Source organism: Augochlora pura, chromosome 4 (assembly GCF_028453695.1).
Source record: "Augochlora pura isolate Apur16 chromosome 4, APUR_v2.2.1, whole genome shotgun sequence".
Classification (NCBI taxonomy): domain Eukaryota; kingdom Metazoa; phylum Arthropoda; class Insecta; order Hymenoptera; family Halictidae; genus Augochlora; species Augochlora pura.
Window position 1 is genome coordinate 10,477,184 of NC_135775.1, and position 20,984 is coordinate 10,498,167.

General features: G+C 38.5%; 1 protein-coding gene across 1 annotated transcript in view; it reads left to right on the forward strand.

The window, feature by feature from the left end:
- Positions 1-20,984, forward strand: part of Mtd (TLD domain-containing protein mustard) — a 124,252-nt gene that overhangs the window by 30,898 nt on the left and 72,370 nt on the right. Inside the window, exon 2 of the mRNA XM_078177773.1 lies at positions 18,648-18,716. Within this exon, the coding sequence (XP_078033899.1) occupies positions 18,648-18,716 (69 nt within the window). The remainder of the gene's footprint in view (positions 1-18,647; positions 18,717-20,984) is intronic.

Below are 20,984 nucleotides of genomic sequence, written 5' to 3' on the forward strand. Positions count from 1 at the left end.
AACCCTGTAATTAATATCGCGGTGCGTTCGATTCGGTGGCCGGTCGGATATTTACTCAACCGATTAATCCTGATCAGCGACGATCGATCGATCGATCGACCGACGGCTGCTATCCGACGTGCCTCGTTAGTTTGCCTACAATAGACGAGAGAGAGGGAGAGAGAGTGAGAGAGAGAGGAGGGGTGGGGGAGAAAATGACACTCGCCGGAAATGAACCACCTAATAAGCTTGATCGAGGCGTCAATCGATCGTCCGGCCTGGGCATTCTTGTTGTTCACCGCCGTGGACGGTGCCGTCGATCGATAAGCCGCATCGATTGTACATACATCGATTGTATATACATCGATTGTATAACGGAACGCGATTCGAATTCCATCGTGGATCGCGATCCGCGCGATGAATACCGGAACGGTCTGTTTCCAATCAGGATTGTCCTTCGGGCTCGGTGACGCACACCTCGAAACACTAAATTCTTCATCTGACCGCCGTAATTAATCATTTCTCCAGCTTGAACTCCTAAACGGAGTGACCGCAACGTTGCTCGTATGCGAGTGACAGAATTCTCCATCTGTCTCTAACCCCTTGCTTTATGATTTATTTTGCAAGTACATACAGTGATTAGCAGACTGCGAAGCTGTATGCGAAGTAAAAAACTTCTTCTGCAGGACTGAACATCGATTTGAAGTGAACTAGGTTAAAAAGTAAACAGTGCATTCTGAATTTTAACTCTCCAATTTTTATTGCAATAGCCATTGAGGACAGTAAATATACGACAATAAATATGAACTAATAAATATGAGCTAATAAATATGGGACAATAAGTATATGATACCAAGTTAGTGACACTAAATTAGAAACACGTGACATAATTTTATTCGCTATTACGGTGACTGAAACACGATTGTTTCAATTTAAAAGTGAAACGGACGAATATTAACCGAGAGTTTTTTCCGAGAAATTGTTTTTACGGAACGTACAGGGGTTAAATAATTGCTGTCACCGAACGCTGTCCGGCTGTGACAGCGCCAACAGGAAAATTCTAGTCGAAACACGCGACACACCGGATACTCCCCGGTTCCCCGGAGGGCGAAAGAAACGTGACCGAAATTCAATTCCACGATTTGACTTATTCCACCGTTTTTCGGGGGCTGTTTCGTGCGTGGAATGTGTTTCGAGGGTTGAATTCAGCTAATGGAGAGGTTAACATCGCCTCGTTTTTTTTTCTTTTTTTCGAGAAGGTGCGGGATCCGATGATTTAGAGAAGGTACGTTTCGCTGTTCGGAAGTTTCGGATCGATCGTGTAATCGGACTCGCGAATGTTCATCCTCGGGATTCTCAGTTGCTGGCAATGATTTATGGGTGCGGAATTTAAAGAAGAATTTCGTATCTCTCTGGTCTGTGATTCATCGAGCAAAACGTACGACGATGGCTCAGTTAGCACTCCATTTCTCGGCTTTCTTTTAAGATTGCTGAACAACGTTTACGCGTTCCACGAATGATTTATGGCGCCGATGATCAAGTAGAAATTTCGTTTTTCTGTCGATCGTTTTGTCCACCTTCGGATGCCTTAGATCTCTCAGATTTCTTAGATCTCTCAGATCTCCTTCAATAATAACAGCTGTAATGCTAATAATAAAAAGTTTGTTAATCGACGGAACAACTTTTCGTGACAGAGAATGATACTGTAGCAGTCACACAAAGGACATATAAAACTAAATACATAAATATTAAAGTGAGGAAAACACATGAGATTTGGTTGGACTATGTGAGCGGGGTTGATGACTGCTTTTAGAATTATTCGAGTTTCCATCGTTGTTTGGTAATGTCGATTTTTATTCCATTCCTTACTTTTAGTAAATCACAGTATATTATTATTTAAAAATCGCAATCACTTGTTTGATTGCCCGAGGCATTACGTTAAATAGGTCTAGGCCAATGCGTATTCAGCACACGCTTTATCTTCGGAACGATCGAACTGCGTCAAGCGTTTCTCAAATCGTTGTTTCCTACGTTAGCTGATTGTGCGTGCCATATGGTCGAATGATTACTATGTTTATTATATTCAGTTGGCACACCCCGCGTTTACAATTACAAAACAAGCCAATTTGTCGGTTGCAGGAGATACGAAAGCAATTTAGCCGCAAGTTAGCGTCGATAGGACTCGCAGTTCCCGGATGGGACAGCCGTAATCCTCGTCAAGGATCGTCGTAGTCGGAGAAGAAAGGGATTCGTGTAATAATCGATCGTTAATTGGCGGGTGGATATTGATTTATCGTTGGAATAAAATATCTCGTAAAACGCGGCGTGTCGTCGATAACCAAGGACTTTCACGCGTGCGAAATGAGACAGAAACTGCCATTACGACGCCGGCCGCAATATCTGTCGGCACTGTGGGAAGTGTTATAAGACACGAGGCAGAGAGGAATATTCTTTATTGCAGACGGATCTTCTTGGCGACTCTGTGCGAGGTAATAACGCGTGACTGGAATAATAAAAGACACGATTGATCGGATAGTTGCAGAAGAAACCGCGACGAACCTCTGTAATGCGGTCTAAATTCAGTAAATCGCGAGACATTCGCCGAATGGCAGATAAATTCCTCGAATAATAACGATTGTTCATGGTATCCGGCTATCCTTCGAAATTGTAATATGATTTGAAAGAGAGATGGGAGAGGGAATGAATCATAGCAAGACGATGATGGACTCGGATTAGAAGAAAGAAGAATAATAATTTGGAGGAAAAATAGGATGGTGATTGATTGAAAGTGCAGACAGAGGGGGACAGTGACCGACAGATTGTGGATTCTTATGCAAAATAAAAATTGTCTTCGTTAATTACAAAATATAGAAACTACATAGACTTCTCAAGCATTCTAGTCGATTCACAGTAATACTACAATATTTTCAAATTGTATAAATGTTTTTGCTGTTTTCCATTTGGTCGATTCCTTCTTGCACCATTGGTGCGTAAAATCTACGGAACAGGGGATTGCAATGCTTCCATTAAAAGCTGAACTTTAAGAGAAAAACTGCACGGCAAGCAAAATAATAAAATGGAACTAGAACGAAACGTTAAAGGTACAAAATGGTGACGAAGTTAAAAAAAAACGGAAGGAGAGAACAATGGATAAATAATACACGATATGTCTTATAAATTAAGAGTAGAATCAAGCCTAGCAGAGAACATTTTAATATTATAATTATATAAATTTTAATAATATACGTATATTAAAATATATCAAAGTACAATCAATGAAATGGAATGAAGTTTGAATAAGAATAGAGCACGACGCATTAAATAAACGAATAAAGTAAAAAAGCGGGAGCGACGGATCAAAACCAAAATGCAGGGAATTGCTATAGGTTCAGAACAAGAGGAAGACATAAAGACCACAACAGATTGACAGCAATAATAAGTTGGGAGACGAGCGAAATAGATTAAGTGTGCGAATGAGATGAGAGCATAATAGATTAAGTGTAGGGACGAGATTAGTATAAAGAGGCATGAATGAAGAGCGAACGAAGGGTTCAATGACTCTTGCACGAAAGATTAGACTGACCACCGCACAGAATCGAGAACAGAGTAACGTCTTCCGGGTTTGAATTCGATGTACTTCCGTGCGCGGCACGGGATGAAAATGTTTCTCGGCGGCAACGATCGGCAGTAAAAAGGCTCGTCTAAAGGACGAGGGCTGAATTGTTTTTTATACTGGCGAATAAAAGTGAGCCGGTTGATTCGGAGAGCATCGTTGTCTCGGGAAGCACGCGCGACAAAACGGCCGGGTCGGGCCGGGTCGGGCCGGGTCGGGCCGTGCCGGACCGGGACGAGCGGGAGCTTATATTGTCGGAAAGTTTCACAAGGAAAGTTCCCTTTCGCTTGGTACGCGGGCTTTTAATTAAAATTTAGGCTCCGCCGGATCCGGCTCGAGCGGTGGTTGACACTCGAGGTCTGGCGCGGGCGTATTTGGCAAAATTTCTGGTCTTGATGCCCACTTTGAGAGAAAATGAGCCTTCGGTTGTTTACGATCGCGAGGAGACTGGTATCCGCTCTGCCGGATCCTTATTAAACACTGAGACCGATTTAATATTAAGTGATAATTTAGAGGGAAGTTGCAATTTAGTGGTGTGCGGTAGACTTCCAGAGCTAAATTAAGCGTGCTGGAGTTAATTCCCCAGTGAAAGCTCAAAAATGGAGAATTATTGGCTGCTGGTAGATTATATTGTAACCCTTGCACCGTTTGAATATTACGACGTCGAAGAAATATAGGGTAAAGATACCAAATACGAGTCTCATCTGTTTGAAAATCATATCTTTTAGTAAAAACACTTTTATACAAAGCGCGTTAAGAAAATATCTTTCACAGACTGGGAAATTTGGACTGGAAAATACAGGAAAGGAAATTCTACTTCTGTAATAAGAAGCATAATTTTCATAAGTTTTATTATGGATTGCAAATAATAAGTTTATTTATCAGATTTTACGCATTTGCGATAATATTGAAAAGATATTCGAGTAATGAAAAAATAATTATCGAATGAACAATTACGTTTTCCCAAGAAAGTGTTTAGATCGTGCTGATCACACGCTGAAGTTCTGCGAAGCGAACATCTGGATCTAGAAAACGTTCGTGCGCATGAAGCGCGCTTACGGATTATCTATTGGCTGAAAAATCACCTGTATCAGGAAAAATGTGCGCTCCCCCTGAGTGACTGACAAATAGCGGACACATCTATTCGCATGTATCAGGCAAGACTCCGTCGGAAACAACGACTAGAGCTCACAGGGACGCGTCGAAGACAGATAAGAGAAGAAATCGCGCAGCAAGTTGATTTACAGCGGCGATTTGGTCACGTTCCGGTTACAGTTCGATAAAATATTATGCAGTTCCCGTTTCAGGGGACGATATTTTAACGGATCGCTATTGGAACGTGACTAGACCGCTACTGTAAATCAAGCTCGTCGATCCGGTCTTTGTTGGCCGATAGTCGCAGAAAATGTTCTTCAACGCCGTTCAGGCTACCAGACCTGATCATTGGATAGGGTTGACCGAGACTATAATTCGTTTTGAATATGTCTCGTTGAGTTTAGTAAATTTAATTAAAAATTAAAGGAACTTGGTAACCCTTTAAGTAGTAAGTAGAATTCAAATAGTACAGTGAAAGAAGTATTTGCATTTTATTTTATTTCTATGGATTTATATTAGATTGGTTTCAAGCCTCTATATTATAATATTATAACATACATTTATCACATTGTTTAATTTGTGATATATAATAATTATTATTTATTACATATAACAGTTATTGTGTTATATATAATTATATTATAATATAATATATATCACAAATTAAATAATGTGATCAAACGCTTGAAGCGTTAAAAACTAGCGAGGCTTATTAGCCGTGAATGAAACCATTAAAAATCAGTTAAATCTGCCAGAAATTAATAAAGATCGTCAAATATTACTTTAACTTTTTCGACATTAATAAAACCTGTTCAAAATTACTGAAACTCTGTAAAATTTGATATAGCTTGCCAAAATCTGTTAGGATCGTTAAAATCTAGTCTACTCTGTTAACAATTAGTGAAGTTCCGTAGAAATTAATGTAGCTTGCTAAAATAACTGAGCATTCTTAAAAACTACCGCAGCTTGTTAACAATTTAATTTGAAATTGTCGAAACTGGCTGACGATGAAAAAAAAACCATAAAGAATTGTCGAAACCGATTAATCATTAACAAAGCTATTTATAAAGCTGTTTCGTAATTCAAAATTTACGAAACATACAATATCATGAAGTTTATTCATTTATTTATTTATTTATTCATTCATTCATTCATTGGTTATTCAATCATTGTTATGCAGTAAAATAATACACAATTACACAAAAGAAAACATCGTTTACGAAGGTTAGTGCAAATAATTATTACACAATACGCTGCGACGATAGTTTGAGAGTTCTTAATGTCGTATATCTGTCTCGGTATATGAGCAAATGGAACTCGCTAGTTGCAAATATGTACGCACGTGTAACTTATTCATGACGTCTATTCTGTTCCTGTCAATTAGAATATGGAAAAGCGTTCAGCCGCGATCGATCCCCTCCGCGAAGCCTCTTTATCCATTGTTCGACCAACGTTTTTGCGAAACGTCTGGGAAGACCGTGAACGCAGGTGTCGCAGGAAATTTCGAAACAGTTCGGATCGGCTTAAGGTTGATTCCCACTGGCGCTTGACGTTTCGCGCACTCGGCATCCACGGCAACAAAAGAAAATGATTGTGCGAAACTCTCATTTAACTGCGTGCAATCTATCGAGGCGATCTTTGAGCATCGTTAGCAGCGACGTTGTGCAATGTGTACGGCGTTCTTGATGGTCTGGAGACCGACCCGAACTCTGTTTAAATTCGAGTCTGTCCTGCCATCGCCTTAGAGTTGACTCGCATGTGCCGCATTCGACAGAAATTTTGTTTTATTTCCAAGATAATTTTGAATGCTCTTTCCAAATGTGTAGTAAATTGCTATGACGGTTCGAGATAATAGTTTCTATATAACAGATGATATTATGATCTATTATATGGACTATATTATGATATAGTATTATTTATAATATTTATTATTATTATTTCACGATCTTTGCAGTTTGCTTTATTTATTATGAATTCAATTGAATGTAAGCTCCGGTATGTGATCATTGATCCAAAATGAAGGATACGAGTTTTTGGGTGTCTATGTCTTTTCGATTTAACAATAATTATACACAATAGATGAATGTCTCGCACCACCTGCAGAGAAAGGTGTACTGGCTCGTTTTACGGAAGTGTGTGTGTATAAATGTCTATAGCATTTTGAAGGATGACATTGAGTCACATGTCGTTAATTGCTTTGTAGTAACTAACGGAGCGTGGCACGATGTTAATCACTGTAACGATGGAAGGGTACCTACTTTCATAGCCCAGATACCTACAAATTTCAACGGTAGGTCTTCGATCAGAATATGTATAACTGGAACCTTTGTAAACTACGGAGCCTTCAAATAGTCGAGACTTAAGTTTTTCTCATTGTATATGGTAGCCATGAAAAGTGTAGATTTTATTTTGGATTTTTGTTCCTAGTCAGTTAAGGTCATTCTATCGAATTATGACATTAATGATACTAAATAAAACAAATATGAGAAAACATAAATGTTCTTCGCACCAAGAACATTTAATTATGACCGCGATAGAGCATTAAAATTCCAGTTTCGATATTTATACAAAAGTTATGATAGCTCAAAGTTAAGGTTATCGAAATATACGCAAAAGTAATGTTTTAGTCAAAAAGGTATTAACCAAGTGTTAATAGAGTTTTTTATTTAATTAGTCAGGTTCTAATTTTTCGAGAAATCTGCGTGTTAACACTGCAAGTATAAAGATCAGCGATCAAAATTGAATCGCGTTGAAGGCCACTCGGATCATTAATCGACGCGCCGTGAGCGTACGTTTGAATGAAGCTTTAGGCAGACCGGTGCACACCGGGACCACCTTTCTCCCTTCCGATGGAAGTCACTCTGCGACTTCTCTCGTATGCCTTGTACGCCGTCTGGAAACTCGTTTTCCGTCGCGCTAAGTCACGCAGCCGTCGGTCCCGCCGGTTCGTTCATGGACACGGGTTATCAGTCGGCGATATCTACGAAATTGTCGGATGATAAATGCACGGCAAGAAGAAGGAGGCACGGGGAATCACGCTTTCACGCCTTCCAGTTCCATTGATTGTCGCTTAATGATTCTCGGGCAATTTTCCCTAGCCTCCGTTGACGACTCGAAACGTGGAACGAGGGGGATTTGGGTCAGAACTTTGTCAACGGCGTAGATGTTGGATTTCTCGCTGGACAGCGGAAGTCAACTTCTTCGAATTTAGAATATGTGAGAGATTCAAGAGAATTCCTGCATTTCTCGCGTTTTTACTGCTAACATGTAATAGAGTACAGAGTGAGCCATCTTTAATCTTAACACTCGCAAGATTTTTCTAATACGAGTACCGCTAACGCGAAGCAAATTTGGTCAAAATTGTGATTCTGCCATACAAAGTTGAATTGAAGTAAAAACCATTGTACTGTCTTAATCTGATAAGTTGCTGTATATGTACCATGTATGTTTGATTGTTGTCATATTTTATTTAAATACATCACTTTTAGAAAATAAATAATTTAATAAAACGTATTAAACTGTATATCCTCAGTTGATTTTGTAAAATTCAAAAATTTGATCTAAACGTTGTCTATAATTTTTCTGTTATTAAATAGTTCACCAAATATTATTATCGAATGAAAAGTGAACAGATATGTAAAATAAAATATATGGAATCACTAAAATTTAATTCGATTTGCGAGAAAAAATATGTAGGAAACCCAACATGTTAAATACTATAGAATACATCATAAATATAATAATATTTCTCATTAAGTATTTTGTCTTATAAATAGAGTCAGATGAAACAGAGTTACAATAAATTCTCCCCAATTGTTCTCCAGCTTTTGAACGAAAATGGAAAATTTGGAAAGAGAAAATGCGATTATTCGAACCTTGCGTCTCGTTTTTACGATTGTGGACAATCGTCCAATCGGCCAATAAATACTTATTCAATCAATAAATACTCATTCTTACGTATTCACCAAAATACGGTACAATATAAGCGACACCATACGACATGCCGGCAGTCGAAAGGTTAAACGAAGACTGAAGCGATTGGCGTTCTCTTGAAATTTGTATTTTGCGTAGACATTCGCACTCTAGTGATAGTAATCTAAATATCTGTAATCTTTCGGAAATTGGCAATGTAGCATTCGAGAGCCTTCGAGGTACGCAAAAGTAGTAGTAGTAGAGAGAGAGAGAGAGAGGATTCCTTGGCAGAGCTCCCACGTTAGCCCACACAAAGTGTCGGAAAGTTCATTTCGTCTGTTTGAATCGCCGCCGTCATTGACCGTCATCGAGTCAGCGTGGTCAGACCAGGTCCTCGATTTTCCGTGTGGTCGTATCTTTTTGCGGACGGTGGAAAATTTACTTGCTGCTATAAACACGGGGCGAGCAGATGTTACCCCGCTAGGCGATATTGCATTATCGTAACGCGTAGATTACCGCGGTCCGAAACCAGGTGACTCTATCGATCGTCACCGGGGCAAGATAACGTCCTGGCGTTAGTCCAAATTGAACGGAGAATTGGAGGACGATAGATAGACAGAAGGGACGAGGGTGAGAGGAAGAGAGGGAGAGAAAGACGGGGGAGAGAGATAGAGAGCTAGAGAGAGAGAGAGAGACGATGAAGGAGAGAAAGGGAGACCGCGTAAAAATATGATAATCGGCCAATAAAGCGGAGCCCAGTTTCCCATCGGCGTATCTCGTCGTGTGCTCTCAGTCCTCTCCATCAACCTGCCCGTATCCCGATTCTTTTCCACCGTCGATCTGGAAGCTGAAAAATACGATTTTATGATGATTCGAGGGGACTGATCAGGGACATTACTTATCGCGCGGAGCTGATTGAAAAATACGTGACTCAATTTATTTCCGCGCGACGACGTTGACGTAATGGAATCTGGCCTGACGGAGGTGCACGTCCGGCATGCGGAAAAGCGTCGATCTTCTCAACGAATTGCGTCTACTGACAATTTTTTCGTAGGAGTTGTTAACAACTGTCTTTTATCTCAGACGCATTGTCGCAGTCGAGATGCGTTTGACGCGCATCTACGAACTAAAGTGTTCGCCTTTTAAAACGCAATAACACTTTATATCACTGGGCTAAATGACTTCTATTTCTTTTCTAACGTTAGAGGGACTACTTTACTGTAGAATGACTAAAATACTTTCTTTTCTATTTTGACGTTACTAGTAATGAAAAAAGAAATGAAAAACTTTGGATTTGTGGCCTCTTTCTCTGCTTCTGTAACGAAAATTTAAAAACACGTTTTACAGATTTCAGTAAATCATATCCTTATTTTTGACTTCTTTGTTAATGTTCCCAATTGATACCACAATTAATTTCATTTGTATTATTTGTTGTTACAAAAGCTTGCCAATTCCGATACGGCAATATTAAAGAAACTTTTTAAGAATGTTGCTACATTATTTTCAATCTATCGCACCTATTAAGAAAAACTTTTATTTTACTTCAGTTTGTTGCAACTGTGGCAGACAATTTTCATTGCGGGTTAAAGACTCGCAGTCTAGTCATAGCAAACTCTGAAATAAAAGGGAGGAATAACCTTGTACCGTAAAAAGATAAATGTACCATCGTACTATTTTTTTTTTTTACCGAGTTACAACATTTTGGATATCAAATTCGCGCGCGGGGATTAACGATTCCGTTTCGATGGACATCGCAACTTTGTCAATTCCTGCGGTAGATCGCACGCTACGTAACATTGTTAAACCGTCGGCGCGGGAAGGTACGTAAAAAGAATCGACGCCCTGAATTTTTTCGACAGGTATGTTTGCAAGAGTGTGTTCTGGCAAATTGCGAGGAACGAGCGGAACACGCCGCGGTTATTATCGCGGAGCTGCGGGATGAAGCGATCGACAATGGTCCAGAATGCGAGATCGGCTGAAGTATTAACTGGGACGACGCATAAACCAGCGACACGTTTCCAGTTTATGCGAGAGCTGAATAGCCTCGCAACAGTTCGAATTGCCGCGTACACGTTAAAGCGGGCCCGCGTGTTTATGGTCGCCCTAAACGAGACCCGTCCGCCGTCGCCGTGAAATAAAATATCGCTCGAGGCGCGGCGCTTAAAATCGTTGAACTTCCCGTAGAAAATTGCCGCGGACACGGTCGGGCCGTATCGTCGACGGGATCGGCGCATTCGACGCAGAAAACTGGATATTTAACGCGTCAAGTGCCGCGTCGGTCGCCGGTGACCGACAGTGAACTTTCCGTTCAGGCGACGTCGCGTAGTAGTCGATCACCATTAAGAATGGTACAAAATTAAACAGGAAGTGACTTAGTAAATATAGAAATACGTATTTGATTTATTACTGTGTAAACAACTTGATTTATTGCCGTGAAAAGGTCCCATTATACATATCGACAAGCCGAGCACGAACCGATGGAATTGATACAGTTGAATTTCGTTATACATACTGGTATGGATTTGTATGTCCAGAAAGAAATAATAAAGTACTATCAATCCGCTCGGCTTTACGCGTATAATTGACAAGTGTCGTTATGTTTGTACAAATTATTGGATTCTCCGAAAATCAATTTCGTTTTTCTAAAAATATTTCATTTTTCAAGCGTGATAAAAAAGCACGAGAACTAGCATGAGATTTCAGATACCAGGAAAATATCGAGAAGCTTTTTCTTCTTTCACTCTAAATCAGAGCTGCTCATCAGCATGTACGTTACGTCGAGATTAACATGTTGACACCGGCGCCGATATTCACGGTTTTGTCTATGAGGCACCGCCCGAAATTCTAAAAAATTAAGTAATTATGTTAAGTTTATAACGTTGAATTTTTATGTCTTTGCTATTAAATGTCTGTTTATAATGTTGAGATAAAATAACATAAACCTATTTTGTGCTATCTATTTTGTGGAATATAAGCAAAATAAAGCAAATACACGTGTATAAGTAAGACATGTGTGACCCAACGGTAATGCACGCCGGCGTCAACGTAAAATAGAATGAGCATTGGACGATTGACATATAAGGCAATGCGTGCGAGTAGAAAGAAACATAAACACTCATATCCCCACTCCGCTAAGACGCTTGCCCGTAGCTTCGCTCCGTAGATTTGCCCTTCGTTCGTGGCTTTGCCCTTGCCCGCCGCGGGGTCTGTTGAGCAGCTCTGCTCTAAACATTAAAACGTCATCGTCATTTTCTCGTGAAAGGACGAAAGAACTTTCTGAACGGTTCAATATAAGCGAAATAATTTAAACAATTAAAAATCATTTAAAATTTGAAAATAATGTTTAATTTTACATTCTTGTTTATAGTAAAACTAAATAGTTGCTATATAAAATAATAAATAATATCAATGTTTTATTTTTAATTCATTAAAATCATTACTGAAAGAAAGAATTTTCTTTTTGATTTCTAACTCTTGCAGTTGACGCGAACAATTATTATTTTACATAAAAATATTTATTCAGCTAGTAACTGAAGACATCGATGTTTATTACAAGATTCAGTAAAATTTCTAAGATTTGTATCTCTGGTCTCTAATCTTCGGTGACAATGAAGTTTGAATGACGAAATTGTTTAGATGTTTAGAGATTAGCGTAGATATTAGAGGATTTTTGCTATTGAGAACTGAATGTACTTGATAGGGGATTGAGAGGCTTAGTAGCGAGGGGCGTTGATTCGCGGAACCTGATACCGGTGTCCAGGGATTTGTAGAAGATGATACTAATAGCTTGAGACCTTTAGAATGCGATACTTGTGAACTTGAGAGAGTAGAGATGTTAGCGACTGCTTGAGACCTATAGAAAATGCTTGCGGAGATTTGGAATTCGTAAAGATCATTAATATAATTCCAGCAGTTCTATATTGAAGGCCTATATCCTCGTACGATTGACAAACTGTTATTAACCCTTTGCACTCGTGACAGATTTATTCGTAAAATATTAACGCTACTAACGACTTATAAAAATCCTGGTTAGCAATACTATATGTTTATGGAGATCTTTCAAAATACTAATTTTATTTTATCTTATCTTAGAGAATTAAGCCTCTTATGGAAAATAATTCACAAATTGTTTAATTTAATATTTTGCGAGGTCTCCGATAATGTCAAAGCACCCGAAATAGAGGACACAATAGCGGCCTATTTGTGGAAGAAGACAGCATCTCGGTTCCCTCACGGTGCATGCAAATTATTAGGCGGGGTTAATCGACAACGACCATTATCGCGTACAACGAAACCAAGGTTGTTGTCGGTACTCTCTCCTTCGAGTCCAGGCCCATCAATAAATACGTCCATCACAGCGAAGGTCGTTGGTATCGTATTCAGACAGCTCTCACGTGTCTAAACTCTGAATCCGTTCCGCACCGACAACACCTATGTACTAATAGTAACCTAATCTATAAACTTGATTCTACTCGAGACTGCATTGGCAATCGACCCCGTTTACATTTAATATTCTATCATCGGCTGTTTACGTGTATGATTGAACTTGTACCCGAGTCGAACACGTAATTACCAATGTCTTCTTTACGGTCACCATTATACACGTAGAAGCAGTGCCTTCAATTAATCCTCGCGTCCTCCATATTTAACTCTTATGCTCGTAATTTTTCTTGAGAATGTCCTGGTCAAGAAATTGGAAACTTCCAAAAGATTTCTACTTTCTTAAATGATTAATCGGATCATTTGACGTGCTAAAACCGTGAAGTCTGACGATTAGAATATTGTTGAAAACCGTAGAAAATATGCTGCAGGAGTTAACGTTAAATTTATCGTCAAAATGCCTGGTTTTCGATGTCTTCTTTTAACCTTTCTATCTCTGTGCACGCAGATATCCTTCCCCAGGAAACGTGATACGACTCACCTTAATTATGGTACTGTTAAGATGATCCATTTCATTTCACACAATTTTATGATAGTTAAGTTGTAACTTTAACTCATACAATTTTAAGGAATACACTCGTGTACCTCATTCTTAAAATTGTTGAAATTATAAAGACTCTTATAATTTCATTGTATAATTCAGGTCTTATAAAAGCTCCGATGGTAAAGTGAAAGCTTCAAATTAACGGTGGCCTCAATTGTGAATATATTCACTGAACATAAAATAGAAATAAATTCTCCAGAATTTCATTAGAACGTCACGATTTGAAATTCATGGAATTTATTCGATCACATTATGACAAATATAATTTATCAGTCCCGCGCTGCAAAGTGTCAATTTCCTTTCGAAGGTCGGACAGCCGGTAAAAGTTTGTCCCCGCGCTGTAAAAGTTGATCAGATAATCCGAGTCTTTCGGGAATTATTACGATATCGACGTTCGGCTATAAAATTTCTCCGTGCCCCGGCTTTCGTCGAGCTGCTGAAATCCGGCCGAAAAACGTTTCCGAGCGTAGCTTGTTCTTGGAAAGGCCGGCGGACGCGTCGTATTTTTGTTAGCCATCCATCCAATAGATCGGCCCCGGAGTCGCATTTATTATTTATATCTCCGACGACCACCGCGCGCAGCACCCACCACAGCTCCCGCTTATTGATTCTATCTCTGCACTTAATATTTATAGACCGGTGAAATATTGCCGCGTGTTCATACGCGCGCTTCCCGTTTACGTCGGCTACGCGCTCCAAACAACCGCTCCACTTCCTCTTCAACTATTTACAAAATGCCGATGCGTTGCCATTCTTTAAGCGACCGATCATCAACGAAACATTCTGAAGAAATCCAACGGAAGTTTAGCAATTTTATTCGATGTTGATCAAGCAAAGCGACTACCATTTTTCCTGTTTATTATCGTATCGAAATTAATCAATTAGTTTATAATTTAATCTAGTATATCGATAATGAATATAATTATGGTGTAGTTAGAATATAGTTAAACATAAAGCTGAAGAAAGAATACGGATCAGAGACACCATAAAACTAGATCACTTTGTATATACATACATGTATCCATGTAATTATACGTATTTATTATACTATATGCATTGTGTATATATTGTATGCATTATTATCATAAATAGGTAAGAATAACTCGAAATAGAAGGAATATGCAATCATTCGATTACAATACATATGTAAATATATTAGCATACGTATATTCGTATAAAGGAAAACATGACAACAAAAATCATATCGCTAAGGTAGGACCGTGTTTTGCCCCACTATGCGACGACCATAGTCAGTCTGTGGCGAACAGTTAGCCAGTGAACATTGTACAAATTGTGTAGCAAGTTTCTCACCGTTCGTATATAAACCACTGGTTTCGTCAGTCTCCGTTATTTGATGACACTAACCGGACACTGAATATTGCGTATACACAGTTTTACACAAGTGCGGTAACACGAATGTGAGTGGGTATTTCTTCAAATATCCCCGGGTGGCATAAATAATGTTAAAAATAACGGGAATGCGCAACGGTAGGACAGTGTAAACGTTTCTGGATTGGGGACAGGAATTTTGTAATTTCTCGAACGCGCTGCACGCGCGTCCCATGTAAAAATCAGAATCGATTGTTGACACTCGCAATGTTCGTTTATTCTTTTCCCCATTGTTGCGAGGTGTCTCGGGTCGGCCGATTATTTCGATCGCTCCGCGCGGGGCACTTCGCCAAACGTGACACTTTTCTGTTTCCCGAAAATACAGTTTACATTCACATCTACGCCGCGACACGTTTTAGACATTCTTCGTTGCGAATTTCATTTCGCTCCGAACCGTTTGGCACGGGTCTCGACGTGCTCAATCCTTTCTCTTTGCCGCGGCAAAATGTCTACAGTCTCTTTGTAGTCACAGGTTGAATGGGAATTCGGTTTAACACCAAACCATCCGGTCAAAACTATTGATCTCGCAATTTCAGATTCAAAAATTGTTGAAATTATGTCTACTTCGTAGGATACGATTTAATAACTTGTTTGATTGAAACATGTATTACAAGAGAAATGGCGAAAACTTAAATAAATTCTGTCTTGTCGTTCTTATAAAAAACAATATGCTCGCTACGGTTATTGTTAATACTTTATTTACTTTGTTACATTGCATTTCTGTGTTTTTTAACAATAAGTTCAGGTACAGTTAATAAGTAATATTAATTCACATAATTCGTCGAAGCATAAATACAATTATTATCGCCTTCGAACAATATTTTAGAATATTCTCAACTGTTGATCTTACATTTCGAAATAACTATTGGATAACTGCCGGTATATAAAATGTCAATAATATTAAGCGTCACCGCTATGATGTCGTTTCAGATAGACAGAATTTTCCGCTGAAACTGCAGTACAAAATCTTAAAAATTATTTTTATCCTTTAACCCTTTGCGGTCCGATGTCGAGCGTGGCTCGACATCGCTTTGTTTTCTTTCGCGTCCTGTATATAATTTCACGATAAGATAAGAGTTACGGGAGAGAGAATCTAAAATAAGCAATTTTTCTCATTGTTTTTTACGGATGAGCTTATTAGCAAAATAACCGAAGAAACAAATGTATATGCTCAACAAATAATTAGCAGCCCTGAAGTCTCCATGCATTCATTGTGGCATAATTGGTATGAAGTTACTGTTGTTGAAATGAGAGCATTCCTTGGTGTCATTATCAATATGGGACTGATGCCTGTTCATGATATCAAAGATTATTGGAGTAAAAAATTTAACTCATACATTCCGTTTTATAATAAGATTTTTAAACGCTAATGATTCCTACAAATATTTAGATATCCACAAATATTTACTCCTGAAATCTGCGCGGACCTGCTGAAACGAAACAGTGAAAAGCGTTCGGACCGCAAAGGGTTAACAAGTTTTATAAATTACAAGTAATTCTCTTAGTATTTCCATTGCTTTAATTTTCACCTACACATATATGCCTCATCGGTATAAACCGTATAGTCTAATTATGAACGCTCTTGCTTCGTTTGTCTGTGAAACAATTGCCTGAACGATGCTCAAGTTCGACTTATGCCGAGTTCATTCTGAAAGACAGTTGAGGGGATGAAAGTCTTTAAAACATTTTCGAGTGCTCGCACAACCAAGAGATATTTCGCAGTCAGCGATCCGGACACAATTCGAATCGACGCAGATGCGCCGGCATCGCTTCAAACCGGCGCTAATTGCTCCTGACGCTTTAATTCGATTGCCGAGCTATCCTGACGAGTTCACTCGTTACCATGGATCTGCATTCGGTCGGACGTTTACGTCTATTTTCTAGAAACCCGTGGTTCCGGTGTTTGCAACCGGCGTCGCTATTCCAGAAAATGGAATTGTACCTTTGAAAATGTATTACAGCGCGAAAGAACGTTATTTGCAGGGCTTCCGCGAGGCTCGAGAATAACGTCGATTTCGCGCTGTCGTGTCTCGACAAACCGAGACTATACGAAGACAAGAAATTGAAAACATTTTCGATACTAGATCGCGACTCTCTAAAGCGAGAATATAGACATCAAAAATATCTCGTAAAACTCTACTTGCCTTAACCCTTAAATGCATGATGATGTATATTTACATCAGTGTTTTCTTCCGTACATAATTTCTAAACGGTAATTCGAACACAGTATGTTTTACTTTTAATAGGTGCTAAAAATATCTATCATAGTTTTTGAACGCAAACTTTCACGATAAAAAAATTTTTTTTTCTTTATTTTTCCCTTAATCTATATTTAAGTAACTACTTGTTTCAATTTATTGTATTTAAAAAGGAAAAATCATGCATTTAAGGGTTAAATGTAAATACAGTACTTTAGTAAATTATGTACTTCGAGAATATAGTTTTATTTTATAAAAATCTAAATATTGTCTTATAATATATAGCTTCATTTTCCAAAACTGTGATGTTTTAAATGTAGCTTTATTTTGTAAAATCATAATGTTTTAAATGTAGCTTTATTTTATAAAATCATAATGTTTTAAATGTAGTCTGATTTTATGAAATTATAAACTTTGTTTTATGATATATAGCTTTATACTGAAAAGCTGTAAATCTTGTTTTATGAAATAATACTGCTGAAAAATGCGAAAATCAATATCGATACTGGGTGTTCTCGAATTGTAAATTTGTTTCATAGCCAACTCTGTCTACCTTGAAATCACTACGCATGCAGGTATTCTTAAACCAATCATACCAATCGACTTTCTGTCACATGGTCTACATACATCACGAACAGAAATATGTTGTGTACCAATTGAAATATTGTAGAGAATTATTAGTCGTGTACCACTAATGTGTAATTTTCGATTATATTGTTGCGTACAGAAATGCTTGATTAAATCGTTCATTTAATTTCATTTCAGAATGTTTAAAATGTCACTGTTGTATACACGCGCACGCGTGGTTATATTACTTATTTTGTTAAATAATACAGAAAAACTGACGACGAACGTATTGAATTTACAGTACAAATAAAAATACTTCTCTTACGAGCTATGTCAAAATGCTTATGATAACATATTCATAAATTTCACACGTTTTAGAATAATTCTAGAAGAATTATCAAAAGAAATACACCGAGTATGATCAATAAAACGCGTAACAAAATTGATCTTCAAAATATATCGACGCAGCTAAGTGGTAAAATACAAGAACGAGGCAAGATTACATTATCGATATTTCTTTAAGAACAGTATTTCAGCAAAGATCATATTATCTCTTATCGTGGAAGCCCAATTAATTTGAATGTCCAATTTCGTACAGGAACGTATCGACGTTACAATTGCATGGTTTTCCCTAATATCGCTAGTAATCGTTGACTGTTTGTTTTTTTTAATGAAACCGCTCGCTAATTTGATCGCTTTTTATTGGTATTCTTAATTTCGGTTGAATTACTTTCGGTTCGAAGAAAATTGAATGCGTTTCGTTTGAAACTTCCAATGTTGCACCGAGTCGATCAATTTTCTCCGAACGCCTGACGTTTGATTTTTTAATTTAGCAATTAAGTTTACTTTTGTTTGGCACGTAGATGCATGTACTCACTGCTGTTGTTTTCGATTGTTTGTCGCATCCTAGGTCCAGACGTATGTCCCAGGATGTCACGCACTCGAGATCCACCGAGAACCTCAGCTCATCTTATTTCAGGTACGTAAAAGCGTGGCATTGTTGTTTCATAATTAACCGGCGCAATCGAAAAACGTAAGCACACGAAACCTTGTTACGAAATACATCGGAAGATACTCCCGATGTGCACAACATGGACAGAGGCGGGTCACCAATTTCAAGAATCGTATACATTCGACCAAGTACATAATTGGGTCACTGTGTGAAATTACAAGAAAATGCAGCAGCTACATCTTCAGGCCAGAAAACGAATGTATTCAGTGTAGATTAAAGAACTAAATACTTGATCGTATTGCAATTCGATATAAAACTGAATTTTCCAATATGTAAGTAAATAAAAATAAATATAAATTTTCCAAGGTGTCCCAAAGCTGTCTGCAATCGGGAAATGATAGGTTCCTGAGGTCGTTCGAAGTAAATTTTTCTTTAGTATAAATGCAATCCATGACTTTGTTTACAAGTTATTAATGAAAAACACTAGCAAATGAGACGCGAGATCAGCAAGAGCGAAGTGGCCGAGTCAATGAGCGGAATTGGCCATCTTCCGCCAACCGAATTCGCCCTTTATTTGCCACTGTTTTTCATTAATAACTCGTAAACAAAGTCGCGGATTGCAATTATATTAAGGAAAAATTTACTTCGAATGACCTCAGGAACCTCTCATTTCCCGACTGTGAGTAACTTTTGGAACGCCCTTGTGATTAAATGTGAATGAATATAAATTCTCCAATATTTAATGAAATGCATATAAATTGATACTTAAATATAACCGAATACGAAAGATAGAGAAAAAATGTTTTAACAAATGTTGTTTGGTGTGGAAGGAGACAAGGATCTCTCAGGAGATCAGGAGACAAAAGGATATCTCAAGATCACGGTGGATTTTTTAAATAGAATGCTGTATTTTTGCGTACACTGTGTCTTAGTACAATTTAGTACGAATCAAATAAGGTGCAGTCGAAGTGATTTCTACGAACAGAAATGTGGAGAATCGTCTTTTAATCGAGCCATCGTGAGCTGAACACCTTTGGTCAGTTACATTCTATGCGATCGGTAACTTCCTGCATATTTATAAACGTTTGGATACCATTCGACAACGGGGGAAATAATTTACCTCGGCTGACACTTACCTGTGTATGTGTACTTTGAAATTAATCATTGATTCCTTTTACGTGTTGCTTAAACCTGTCCGCCATCGTTATAAATACAAATTTGCAGTCACAATCGCTAATCACGCTGGTGTTTCACTGGCCACAGAGGTATACGATGACGCGATTGAACGACGATTTTCCGCGTTTCTGTTGACAGAAATGACTTCCATCGCGCCTCATTGAATTCGGATTGATTTGCACTGTAATACAGGGTATACGACAGTACGGCATTCTATTTTAAAAAAAAACCACCGATGACCTTGAAATGCCCGTCATTTCTTCGCCACCAAGAAAATTGTTTATACCACGTTATACTTCCTTTCGTACCAAACAACTTTTGTGAAAATACTTTCTCATTACATTTCGTAGTTTCTGAAATATTCTAGATTTTTAGATAGAATGAACATTTATGTATATTTTTGGAATGAAACATATATTGAATTATAATAGCATTATATATTTAAGCCTTCGATCATAAGTTTCCCAACATGGAGATGTAACTGTTGCATTTTTGAGAACCTAGAATAGAATCCAGTGGTCTAATTACATATACATATAAATACATATTTACCAAATTTCTTTCTAATCCAATATATTTATTTAAATTGTTATATTCCGAACAGAACGTAAATCGAAGACGAGCAAAAATGACGAAAGTATGTACATCGTAGCTGCTTATGATTAAATCGGACCTCTACTTCCTTCATCTATCCTTGTCTTTCCACGGTTTCCTGAGTTTTTCCCCGTCGCGTTTCCCTCTTTACTCATATTTCCGTCCCCGTCTACTCGTGTTTCTTTCGCAGGCCCCCGCGAGCCACTTTCCACGCTCGAAATACGAGCCATTCAGCGATTAAGACCGGTGTTACGTTTTCCAAGAGAATTAAACGGCCGGCCGCGAAACAAAAGAGCCGGACGGCGTGTCCTGTAAATCGCGAATTGCCGCGTGAAACGGAATAAACTCGAAAACGGTTGGGCGACGCAAGAAACGTGACTTGTTGCGGCGCCAGGTGGTTGGTTCGCTTTGCCCCGGCCCATTCATGGAATTCGTTTTTTCTTCCGGCCGGTAATTTCATTCACGGAAGCACCCATTGTGGCCGCGTTATCCGCCTCGGCCATTCGGCTCGACGCGACGCGACAC